Raw genomic sequence first — 13,354 nt, 5'->3', positions numbered from 1 at the left:
CTCGCTTTAATCGTAGCAGCATTCATCGCTACATGCGCAACAGTCGCGTAACAAAATGCAGCACTCAGGCTTTCGCCTTTCATCACTTTAGTCGCCAAAGTGTCCTCGAATTTTCTTCAACAGAGTGCGCCCTAGACAAAATGAATGAACATTTTATCTACTTCGCTGCCATGGGACCGAAAGAAACAAGCCCGAATGAGAACAACTGTAAACAGAGCAAACGAAAATAAAAGTGAACCACCAAAACCGATTTATAGCGTATACACAAAGTGAAACCATAAAATGAAAGAAAGTAGAAACAATGCCGACGCTCCACAAGTGGGAACTCAATCCGTTTTGAGTCCGTGATAAAATTAGATGCGATTGCCACTGTCGCACACACTTCGTTTTCAGTGCGGTCTCGCTAATTTGAGCTCGCTTATTTCTTAAGCCCCATTAATTCGAATTAACGATTTGGTTTCTGCATTAAGGCGAGCCTTCGACGTGGCTTTCGTTAATTCAGACTCCGCGTAATTCGTATAAAATTCTTGCCTAATTTGATGAGTTCCAACTATGTGCAGGCTCGGCCGTATTTGTATGGTTACAGGTGGCCCTGCTCGCGCTAATCAGCGCTGACTGTCACTATGGTGACGCAGGTGGTGCAAAATACCGAACCGCTATTGTAAGTTGAACGCAACTGAATACAGCAACGAACATAACCGCTGGTGCATGCACTCACTCGATCAATGATTTCGGATTCGAAACCCTTGACTGAAGAAAACAGCATCAAAGATTGCATTTTTCATTCGTGCCGCCAATAAAGACGCAATGACATGTATATAGGACTTGTTCCGTCTTCATTTTCGTCTCAACGTGAAGTGGCTTCTAGAGCTGCTAACTCCCACCAAATCCTGTAACTGGCCGGTGGACGATAGTCCAGGGGTAAAGTAGACAGAGAGAGAGAGAGAGAGAGAGAGAGAGAGAGAGAGAGAGGAATACTTAAATGAAAGGCAAATCAAGACTGGTTAGATGTTCTTCCTCACAGCGGACGAGATCTAGCCGGTTGACGTGAGTCGCAATGACAATGCTTGTCTATGGCACTTGAAAGACAGCTGCTTTTAAAGGCCGCAGTGCCTTCGTTGGTACCGCTTGAAACACGATAATTGTGCAAAAACTCTTTTTCCAAGCCTCGACGTTTTTACAACACTTAAATGTGACGAAATGTAACAGTTGCATCTTACCTGTACTCACCCATGGCGCTGAAACGTGGAGGCTAACCAAGAGAGTTCTACTTAAGTTGAGGACAACCCAGAGGGCTATGGAACGAAAAATGGTAGGGGTAACATTAAGAGATAGGAAACGGGCAGAGTGGGTCAGAGAAATAACTCAAGTTATCGACATTCTAGTGGAAATTAAGACGAAATGGGCATGGGCAGGACATGTAGTGCGAAGAGAGGATAACCGATGGTCGCTTAGGGTAACAAACTGGATTCCAAGGGAAGGAAAGCGCAGCAGGGGGCGGCAGGAAGGTAAGTGGGCGAATAAGGTCAAGAAGTTCGCAGGGGTCAAGTGAATGCAGCTAGCACAGAACCGGGTTAAGTGGAGAAATATGGGAGAGGCCTTCGCCCTGCAGTGGGTATAGTCAGGCTGATGATGATGATGATGATGTGATCTCCCGCTCGCAGGCTGCTTCTACAAGTCCGAGCGGTACGAGCACGGCGACTCGGTGGAGACTCCGGAACCCTGTCTCAACTGCACCTGCCAGAAGGGCGTGCTCGTCTGCTATTTGCGCGTCTGTCCAGTCATCGGCACACCAGCGCCCGGATGCTTCACGGCCAGGGAGGCGGGCCAGTGCTGCCCCAGCGTCTTCTGCAGCGGTACGCCTTTGCCCTCTCGGGCAGCACGAGCCATCGACCCATCATTGGAGTGTGTTGGGTGTGCACTGGTCTTACGCTGCGCCTCACATTGCAAACACAGCACCAATATCGGGGCCGTGATTTGTGCTAACTAGGCTCTAGTGTGCAGGTCAATCCAATCGCTGTTTCCTAGGAACATGTCTTGGAAAAGTTTGCCGCCCGCCCCGACTGCAGTATACAAAATAGTAAATAATCGACTAAGCAGCACGTGAAGGTACGCCGATCATTTCTCTAGAACACCAACTTGATTCATTTTTTAGTGTAGTTTTTTTTTTTCGGGAGCGAAAACTGGAGTGACGATTATCGTAAACCCTGAGTTGCAATTTTTTCCTGGCGGACCTGGCACCAAAGCCATGCTAGCGTCATTTCAGCGCCAGGCACAATGAAGGTCGCAATGCGTACAAAGAAAAAATAATAATAATTAATATGCAATGAATAAGGTCCTAAATGTCGCCGCCTGTTGCGAACACTTCCCAGCAAAACCAATGTTTGCATTAGCGGCCTAGGTCACGGAGAGCATTGACGGGCCCTGGAGCCTTCTAATGACGAGGAAGTTCTCTCTTTTCCTTTCTTGCTAACGTGTCCGGCAATAGATGTTAAGCTTGACTAAGCACGGAAAATGCACGCGATCTGCGTTCAGTCACGGGCCAATGTGCCGCAATGGGCACTGACGCAGTTCGGCATCATACGAACGAGCGGAACGGACAACTAACGGTCATCCGTGGAACTACGGTGTTTTTTTTTTTTTTTTTTCATCACTTTGAGTTATTGACTGCATTACATTCTTCGCTTTGTCATAACTCCGACATAAAATACTGTTTTTCGAAATTGCGAGTATTCTTATTAAAAAAAAAAAAAAAGCGAATCGAAACTGGTTTCGTGGCCAGAAACGACAGTTGACGAGACGGTGACGTCACATATAGTATTGGAAAAACACTCGCACGAGCGTTGGATGGAAGAAGTAAAGTCTGGTAATTATGACGCAGTACATAAAATGCATGAATCCTAATACAGACCGAAAAGTTTCTTGACCACACAAGGAGCGGACAGTAACGTGGGTATAATGTGTGTGACGTCACAAACGCAGTGTTGTTCGCAGAAATCGTCTGAACCAGACCGCGAAAACTGCAAATTTTAAAATCGAGTTGCGCGCGAATTAATTTTCGCATTGCTCCCAAATTTAGTAGAATGAATCAAGGCGAAGAAGAAAATTTACAGTAAAAATTTTTACCCGTATATGCGAATGCCGAAAAAACATCCGGAGTTGCCTTTTAAGGATAGGACAATATGGATAGAGAAACGGCAGGAGAAGGCAGAGTTACATAAGAAGATGAGAACAGAAAATGTGCTGGAAAAACGTCGGCAGAGCTAGCGCGGGAAAAAAGGGCAATTAAAAATCAATAGTAGAGACCTTTGTACCACAACGGACATGAACTGTACAGACTTGATGATGATTACGATCCTTTCAGTGTACCGCGTCGTTATTTATTCACCTCCATTCCCTAAGGTACTCCTACGCCCGCAGTGGTGTTCTTTTTCCTCAGCGTACACGTCGAGAAGTAGCGAAACAAGAGAGAGAGGTCACATGGGGCCTGGTCGGAAACTAGGATTACAGTGTGCGCGTACACAAAAACAGCATCGCTGCGAGGTACTATAAGAACAGAAAGAAAAAGAAAACTAAGTATAAGGAGAAGGAATGGGAAAGAAATAAGGTCACAAAAAGTTCTTAATATGCTGCCAGCAGCTTCAAGTACTAGGTAAAGAACTGACGTGTACTTGCTGTCTTTATTTACATTCAAGTATTTTCTTTTTCTTATCTTTGTTGCTCTTTTGCACGCTTACAATATGTCCTCATTTGTAGGTCAGCGCCCATGTTTCCCGCTGTGTACTCTTGCATTCCGCCTAATTAGCTATGTTTGCCCTCGGTAAGCTGCCAGCTAGTCCGCCTCAACACCCTGATTAAGGAAGTATACAGACCCTCTTTTCCTCTTTTGCTCAAGTACACTGCTACTAGGTAGCTTACGTGCGCTGGCTTAGCAGTAAGCCGATTTCCCAACTCGAAATAAGTCGCGAAGTAGATTAACCGATGAAAAAAATAAAATGCTCAGAAAGACTGTCTCAAAGTTCGCTAGAAGCATTGCAAGGCACCCACCACCTGATGCAAATGCACGGTGCCTGAGTGATGCGCACTCTTCCGGAGCCTGTTGCCCGCATTCCTGGCAGTAATGACTGCTCCCTACAAGAATACGAATTTGGAGTTGTGGTGAGTTGCGGCTACAACATGTTAGTTCACACCTTCCAAAAATCACCGAATGCTTGTTCAAGTTGCATTCATCTTTGGCTGCTTCAGGCTCACCGAAGAACAGCAAATGTGTCGTTGTTTTGACTCTAGGCGGGATCGTGCGTTGCGGTTATATTTTTTCCGCCGTGCAATGTAATAAGGCCGGGGAAAAGTAACGCGCCAAAATTTGTGTAACGCCCGCGCAGGAAGCTTTTAAAGTTAGAGCCAAAATTTTATGCTTGTCTTTACAACACGATCTTTTATCTTTTACAACATCATCTTTTACAGCACCACCTTGCGAGTGTCATTTGGAGGTTGAAGCATTCGGATGTTGTGTCCTCAAGAGCTCACAAAGTAATGCCCTGTTGTCTTTTCACGCAGGAGACAAAACGTCAGAGACCACAACGACACCGCCTCCTCCGACCGACGACGACTATTACGATTACCCGGCGACCGTGGACTACGAGGCCGAGGCAAGCGCCACGACAACAACTACCAGCACTACTACCAGGAGGCCGTACACGGCGCCTACCCGTAGGTACAGCTTCGCTCCCAAGCCCGTCAAGCGGCCGTACAGTGGCGTCAACGACGACGTAGAACTGTCCGCCAGAACGCCCAGCGTGATCATCGAGAAAGCCGAAACTACGACCGCAAAGGCAGATGCCACGACGACCACGACTGAAGCTGCTTCTACGACCACGACCGAAGATGCTCAGACAAAGCCGGATGTCACAACTGCTGGACCCTTGACTACAAGGTTCGCCCCGACTGCAAAGCCATCACCGACCACTACCACCACCGTCACCACCACCACTCCGGAGGACGTTGTCACCGTGACGGCCACCAGGATCGCTCCGACGGTAACTACGCCGCACTCGGTGACTACGTTCACCGCTGTTATAGGAGGCGAGAACGACGACACAGCTGTGACGGTAAACGCCGACTCGCCCGATGCCGGGCTCGACTCTGGCCCCAAGGAAGGACACGAAGACTCCAGCACAACAACGACGGTTTCGCCAACCACTCGGAGGCATGTAGCAAGCTCTTCGACAAAGCCAGGCGCACAGGAGACTAGCACCACCACTAGAAGGCCCTCGGGCGTTGAAGAAGGACCTAAAGTCGTCGCCACCAAAACGACGACGACCGCGAGGCCCAGTCTTCTGGCGGCCATAACAGAATCGCCTGTAGAGGACGAGCCCGTGGCAGACGGCGAGTTCGTCGCCGGAACAGCGGCAAACGATTTCGAAACACCCGTTCGGAGACCGCTTACTGACGACGAGCCCGTGAACAGCGTCGAGGGTAGCTTACAGGGCGGAAGGGATAGCATCATGTTTGTTTCGTCCACGCCCATACCGTACGAGCTACACCACAGTTTCGACCTACAAGACCTGAATACCGTTTCTGGAGGTAAGCAGTGAAGAGAAAAACAGTTACCGACTACAAAATTGGTTACGCATTGCGCGAAATATTTAGAGGACTCGCGTGATGCTAATGCATTCTGCATGCTTCTAATCAAATGACTACGTTTAACCAGCACCTGAGCCCCTACTTCCCTCTCCCTCTGCTCTTTTCCCCCTCCCCCCTTTTTTGCGATATTTTTGGATCGCCTTAATCCACCCGCTCTGAAGCAGCCAGTCCTGAAGCTTGGCTGAAGTGATACACACACTTTTTGTGAATCCGGGAACCTAACAGTTTTTCTTCCAAACTTCGAGACAGAAGACCAATCAACTGAAATAGCAATGACCTCCAAGCCGCGACGCACTGGTGATGAGACAGGATTCGACGTGAAGCCGCTGCACATTGTACATTCTGTGATGCACTGCGACTGAAAAAAAAACGAACCAGAACAAAAGACCCCCCCCCCCCTCTTCCCGCACCATTCCCTAAATATTAAACGTAAAATATGGGAAACCAAACAGGTGCTGGCGTTTATCACAAAAGTACGGAAGGGGTTGACCGGCTACTATCTTATAGCCTTATATATGGACGCCACCGTACACTGTCGCGTATTCTAAGATACAATACACGCATCGGTTGGGCAGTATGATAAATTGTTATTCGCTTTGCCCTGAATGAAGAAAAAACACGTCTAGCACTCTCAAGTCCCGCGAAATTGGAATAAAATGAAACAGAGCGTAAGGCGCGTGGCAGCACTCATAAGTTAACATGCGGTCCTATGGGCTCACTTAATGATCGGTCGATGCTATCGGTGCGGAAATGGGGAGCGCTACAGACTGCAGCCATTCGCGGACCTGCGGCGGAGACCACGCGCAGATGGAAAAAAAGAAAAAGAAGAAAGGACAGACCATCACGAAAATGTGCTGAAGAAAGTACAGCCTTTTAAGAAATCCGCGGTAGCTGCTGCAGGTTCTAGAATGCTTTATGCACGACCGCTTCCATCAAGAACGCACGGGGGAAAAATATAACAGAGTGCACCCGATAGCAGAAGCACTCCTCCGCGGAGAGTATCCAAATGGAGAAAACTAATAACTCGTGCTGATGTCTGGGGCTGAACAAACGTACAAGGGAAGACAATGGGAAAAGGACTCCCCTCTCGTTTCCCGAACGGGTTTCGGAAGGCGATAGCGCATACTCCGTTCGCGATGCATGCCTGTTTTTTTCCCCGCCTCACCCAGTGAGTAATGAAGCGGCACAGATAACGCCGCCAACCCCAGCAATCAATGCAAATGAACCGTGTTCGTGCATCGGTGAAAATTGAGAGAGGAAGTAATATAGGAAGGAGAGAAAATATGAGAGACTCATCATATCCGAAAAAAATATGAATAAATGTGGAGGAGAACGTCGCATAGAGGTCAATATGAGAGCGACGAACTAAAGGGATGAAACGCTAGCGCCAAAAGAATTCGACAGGCCATGTCAGACGCGTCGCGGGAGCCGGCGCAGCTTGCAGGAAGTGAAAAGGACAAGCTTTGCGAGGTACTGCTCGCATAATCATCAGCATCGCATACTCATTTCAATTGTAAGCAAGAGTACAAATCTGTTTCTGTTATTATGACACCGCAATTACTCTTCGTCACTCTCGTGACTCGGAGGCCGTAAGGAGGATACATGCGCATGTGGTGTCGCATTCATTCGTGTGTTGTCGTATTTGCGCCGTAGTGTTTTCAAGTCGCGATAATAAATGCTTTCATATTTCGCTTAGGCCTAACAACTAATGCAACTTCACTGAAATAATCACGAAACAGAAGAGACCAGTATTACGCAACTAGCCGTGAGGTAATGGATGTTGTTAAAAAAAAAAAAGCAGAATTCAGCGCAATTTCGTATGCGAACCGGCTGTTCATGACGTGCGCTGTGTTGAACCTCTTGCGTATCTGCAAGTAATTCGACGAAGCAGTCGGTTTGCCACAAAAAAACCGACACGACCCTTCACAAGCAGACCATGTTTTCTGCGACTCTGAAACACAGCTCAATTCATTTCCTATGCCTCCGCATGCAAGAAATCGCTGAAGTAGCTCACATTAGCGCAGCGTGCCCTATAGAATTCGTGGTTTACAATTTCATTCATCAGAGAAGTCATAAATTACCACTGCTTCCCGCGCATATGCTTGAAATATGAACAGGGGATCTACTGAAAGCGCTCAGGCGTTCTCAGTCGTGGTGGCTGAGCCGCAACGCTCGTTTTATGACCCTCTCTTCGAGTTCACCCGAGCCTGCCACGTCTTATTCCGAACTCTCTTAAGCTCACACGCCGTATGTTTGCGAAGCGCTGCACTGACGCTGTTCCGCACGGCGTAATTAATCGCTGCCGGCAAATACTTCTGGCGAACTCTGCTGTGCGTTCTCCAACTCTTCACTTCTCAAGAACAGGCAGGAAGTCTCCAGACAAATATAACGACGAGCATACTGCTCGTTATTAAGGAGAGAAACCTGCGCTCGTAAATCAATGTTCCTTTCTTCATTGTTCAAATGAAAAATGACAAGAGGTGCCGTTTGCGAAGGTATTATGTGTAGAAGGACCCGTGCCTTGGGTTTAATCTACCCTCCCAGTGTCGTGTCGACCTAATTCTTCAATTCTCTTTATTACGGAAGCAAGGAAATGTTCGCAATTCTTCGCTCCGAGCTGGCGCCGTAAGCGTTTCGCTCTAAATGTGTGCGTATGTTGTCCCGTCTCTTAAGATTTCATTTGTGCGCTTCGTATTGGAACTTTCGTTAATTAAAGCCATAAGTCAATTATAAGTCAAAAGAAGATTAGCAATACAATCGTTGGGACGGAGATATGAAGCTCATCTCTGTTCTCTGTTTTAGCAAAGGGTAATACGTCGTATGAGAACGTTCAAGTCTCGGAGCTTGGCTGAGTAGCGATCTCCCAAGCATTTTGTGAAAACAACGTATTTAGACGACACAGTCACTCAAAACATTTCCTATAGTGAGCCAGCTTTGGAATGAATCGTTATTGTTGTCCGTAGTGGGCACCTAAACCTTGCTTTTGCAACTGAAGTACGCTTGTATGCCTCATTGCTAAAAGTATACGCCCTCGCACTTCAGTAGTAAAAAAGAAAAAAAAAAAAGGCGACCAAAATGAACAAATTCAAAAGTGCCAAGAGATAACCACACTTCAACCGTTCTTCATGGACGTGAATGAAAGAAAATGTCAGGCGAAATACTGTGATGCAACCGATTGGAGAAACAACTTGCCGTGGACAGAGAGTATTGAAAGCCTGGCGTGTTTTCATTTGATTAGGAAGTGTCGATAGTAAAATTTCTTACTTCATTTCTCTCGTGTACCCATGGCTGTTACCAGATTCTGGCAGCTCTACAGTCACAGTGTGCTAATGATGTTGTGACGGAAGTAAAATAGCCAGTTTCAGAAGTACCAATTTGCAAGTGGCCGTCATCCACCGAAACGACTCAGTTTATTGCAAAATAGTCCAAATAGATCAAGAGGAGTTGTCGGACAACACTGGCTGCAAGTAACCAGTATTCACAGCTGCTAGAGATCGGCAACCCTTATGCGTTGCCGACCCGTTGCCCTGTTGGTGGGATGGTCGGGCACCGTTCACCACATGAGGGGAAAAAAAAAAGACAAAGACAACAGCGCTGGTGATGCCATTTTTAGTGAGCTAGAAGAGCAACCAGAACACAGTTTCTGTGCATTGTGCCCCCGGAGGAAGGAAAGGACAGCGCCTACATTTGCCTGCCACTGGGAATCCCTGCATCCGCTGCTACCATATATTAACTACAACACAGTTTGGGCCGTTACTAAGAGCGCCCGGACATGATGGCCTCCAGAACCACCTCATTTCCGCCGAGCTTCCTTCAAAGCCGCGGTATTAAAGGGCCATAACCACGTCACTTCCGCGAGCTTTTTTTCTTTCCAAGCCGCGATGTCCAGGTTCCTTCCTCCGCGGCTCACGCTTTGCGTCCTCGCTATGCTAAAGCCATGCTATCACGCGCGCATTACACCACGGGCCTATTAACGAGTGCTCGTTGCGTGCTTTCAGCGTGCCTGGACGAAGCTTCGCTCTACGCCGAGGGCTCGGCCATGCTTTCCTCCAACTTTTGCAATTACTGCTACTGCATTCGCGGCTTAAAGCGCTGCGTCCAGCCTAAGTGCCATCTGGCGGTGAAGGACTGCGAGCCGCAGTTCACCAGCCAGTACGACTGCTGCCCCGCCAGCTATGCCTGCAGTAAGTACACGCGCTTCCCTCTCCTCTGCGCCACTAACAACGCCGCAGCTACTGAACTGGCTTCTTTTAACCCACCGTGCTTTACTACTTCGAGTGACTCGCGACAGGGGAAGTCGTCCACCGTTGCGTTACTTCCGCATTCTACAACTTACCAGAAAATACATTCCGCCAATGAAATCGTGAAGCTCTATCGTTGCGGCACATTCGCCTACACTATTTCTTCAAAAGTACTACGCGAGATGTTTTCCAGCAGGAAGAAAACCCCAACGAGAAACGCTTTCGACATGATGCGTATGAGGCAGTACTTTGTATACTGATAATATCAGCTCCGAAGCGCTAATAAGATAACTGCGGCAATATAATGAGAGACGCGTTGCCGTACGCGACACGAGTCTTGGCGAACTAAAATCAGGCAGGCCACAATAACCTGTGTCGCTTTTTGTTTAACTCAAATATAGTACGACGACTGAAACATGGTTATTTCGCGTTGCTGACATGTGCAACACTGTATCTAATAAGGCACTGTTCGTTGTAAGGTACCATGCTGCTATCATGGACAAATTAAGCATGAACAGGTCAACACAAATGAAAACACCCCGATTAGCACGATGGGAACGTTTTGGATGGAACATGCTAAACACTATACTAAAGACACAGGTGAGCTAAACTTACGACTAGTAATGAACATTCTTTGCAAATGGAAATCGATCGATCAATCAATCAATCTTTATTTTAGCTTGGCAGGAACAACTATGTGGTGTTGGTACTGCAGCACAAGTAAGCATGAAAAATGCACAGAAAAACTTCACACACTGGGATAGAAGACAAAAGAACTAAATAACATAAACGGTGGACCTAAGATTGAAAGTAGTATCGTAGACAATGAAAACGATGAAACATCACAATAAAACATGACAAAAACAAACAATTTATTTCCAGATGCAGTACGTTGATGGAGAGGATGGGAATAACAGCCGCACTGATAACCTTCCGTAAGCCAGAATCCTCCGCTCTTTGAACAGACCACGGGTATATCGAATGCAGCGTCATCGACTACGCAGCAGCCGATATTCAGTTTTACTATCGGAAAATAGGCATGCGTTGAAATCATCGAAAAACAAGTGTGTGCAATTTTTGTGCATGTAAATCAGTCTGAGCTAGAAATACCAGCTACAGTTCGCGAAAATGCTTCATTTTCTTTCATTTTCGTTCCTTTTTTATTTTATCAATGGGCATTATAATGATAGCTTTCCGATAAAGTTCATAATTCCACCTTATGTTACCACCGACATAGTCGATTGAAATACGTAGTCCCTACAAAGACCTCACCTATCAGAAAGCCACTATATGACGAAACATACAAGCACGCACATATCCCACAAATGCATGTCCGGCCTGTGGAGAGATTTTCGACATGCTCCAAAGGAATTGCCCCGACCGAAGTAAAGCGTACAGATTACAGGAACTCAGTCATGAGCAGTGGGAGCCCAAGCTGGCTCACACAGAGCTCCCCCTTCGGCGCCAGTCGATCGGTCAGGCCTGGAGGGCCGTATGCGCGAATGGTTTGCCGGACCTGGGTGAACCGCCTCCGTAATTGCGCTACGTCATTTTACGCGGATAAGCTTCTTAAAAGAGCGAGGTAAAGCTTAGTCAATCTTTCAGACAATTAATGGTTACCGGAAGTCGGCTCGCCGGATAAGAAGGTGTTCGCAAACGAAACTATAGGAGTCGTGTTCCTCTAGCCTGCTCACAGTAGGACATCGTAGCAGCCGTAACGAATAAAAGATGAGGTGTATTTCTGGTGTCACTGAGTGTATAGAGCGGCAATACATCCGCTGCCTCCAATACGCATCGGGAACTGCACAGCGGCGGACGACTTCTCAGGGCGCCGGTACGGATACCACCGATACTGCATCGGTGCACTGTTGCCCAGCTTGCTTTGTTTGTGTCCTATTTTCTTGCGTTAGCCAGATGATGAGCTCTTAGCTTTGCCGCACTTGCGTGCTCAGAAGTACAAAAGACTGCCACGGCGACTGAACGCAAGCATTTGTACTGGAATTTGCACTTCAATTGTGTGTTTTTGTGCTTTAACGGGCCCCTGATACGTTACTTGCGATAGTATTCTAATATAAGACATAGATAAGAGGTGGTTTTTGTGGGTATTCGAGCCAGATTTAAAAGCTTTTTCTGGAGCCTATAATTTACAAGTATTCACTGTATTATATTCATTGTTCTGTAACCTAATTAATCCACTCCCCTCTGTAATGTATTTGGCCCTGAGGGTACAATAAATAAATAAATAAATAAATAAATAAATAAAAATAAATAAATAAATAAAAAGTGTCCCTGGCGACCGCCTCCACTTACCCGCGCGCAGACCTCCCCGGTGACGTCATCGGGGCTTGTTAGGCTAATCGGTCAGAATGGTGCGCGGTGGGCCATCGTCGATGCTATTCTTCTTTTTTCTTTTTTTTTTTTCTTTCTTGCATGTGGGCGTACTTTGAGTTGAGTGGAGAAATAAGGAGTCATTTTGGTCGCCGATATGTTCAACGTTAGTGACGCTAGCTTAAAACTTTTTGCGTTGAGGAGAGGATTGATGGGATACGTATTGCCCGTGTGCGGTTTCTAGTTGTAGTAAATAGTTTTTCATGCAGCCTTTAAACTTGGTGCCATAAGGTATCCACTCTACATCTGTAGGTCATAGTACTGGAACTTTTCCACAAACATTTAGTGCGAACGCATACGTTTGCGCACGTATCGTAGCTTTACAAATGCGTATCTTTGTGAGCCCAAACTTGAGGCATGCGCACTGTTCACATTTCAGTGGTTGTACAAAGCGGCGAGTGAATACGTGGAGCCATCGAGGCCAGAAACAGAGCCGTATAATAAAATCTCGCGAGTGCTGCGTCATTAGAGCAATAGCATAAGTCAAAAACAAGCAGGCATTCTTCGAGGAATCTGAAAAAAAAGAGAACGGCGAGGGCAGTCGAGAAACTTCGCAATTAGCTTTCACACTAAATGGGGCCGCCCCAGGTGGCACAAATATCCAAAGCCGATGTTACCTAAGCGCATCCACTCTTCCGCAACGCGTACAAAATCAAGCGAATTTATTGCTGGTTTTAGTGCGCCGCCCGTCATACCGATTGCACAAGCACATCCACCTCCATAAAGCCGCCTTTTGCCATATCACTTTTTGCTTGGTATCGCATACTTTCCCAATAAATAAGCTTGCCTAGCTTTTCATTGTGCAGGTTCCTTCTCTTATTATTTTTTTTTCTTTCACACCTATGTTACGCTCGCAGCATACCGATTAACTTATCGTAAGCACGAGACACTTTCTTGGGCGGCACGGTGGGAGAATATATGTTACTCACCTGGGAGCTGATACAACTTTCTCTTCATCGAAAAGGATCCTCATTTTGGAGAGTATCCAACTTTCTGGATCAAAAGAAGTTCTCCTCTCAGAGCGCAGCACCTTTAAACGGAATCAATAGTTCATCGCTGCTGAAGCCTGTGTGCCAGAGCCT

The 13,354-nt window shown here is 46.8% G+C and overlaps 1 protein-coding gene across 1 annotated transcript in view; it reads left to right on the top strand.

The window, feature by feature from the left end:
* The window catches only part of LOC146196644 (uncharacterized), an 87,379-nt gene that overhangs the window by 43,202 nt on the left and 30,823 nt on the right, over positions 1-13,354 (top strand). The window contains exons 16-18 of the mRNA XM_084597049.1: positions 1,665-1,856; positions 4,558-5,583; positions 9,642-9,827. Coding sequence (XP_084453175.1) covers positions 1,665-1,856; positions 4,558-5,583; positions 9,642-9,827 — 1,404 coding nt within the window. The remainder of the gene's footprint in view (positions 1-1,664; positions 1,857-4,557; positions 5,584-9,641; positions 9,828-13,354) is intronic.

The sequence above is a fragment of the Amblyomma maculatum genome, chromosome 3 (assembly GCF_055883805.1).
Source record: "Amblyomma maculatum isolate TAMU_Amacu chromosome 3, ASM5588380v1, whole genome shotgun sequence".
Classification (NCBI taxonomy): Eukaryota; Metazoa; Arthropoda; class Arachnida; order Ixodida; family Ixodidae; genus Amblyomma; species Amblyomma maculatum.
The sequence above is the reverse complement of the archived record's forward strand: the minus strand, read 5'-3'. Positions and strand labels throughout refer to the sequence as shown.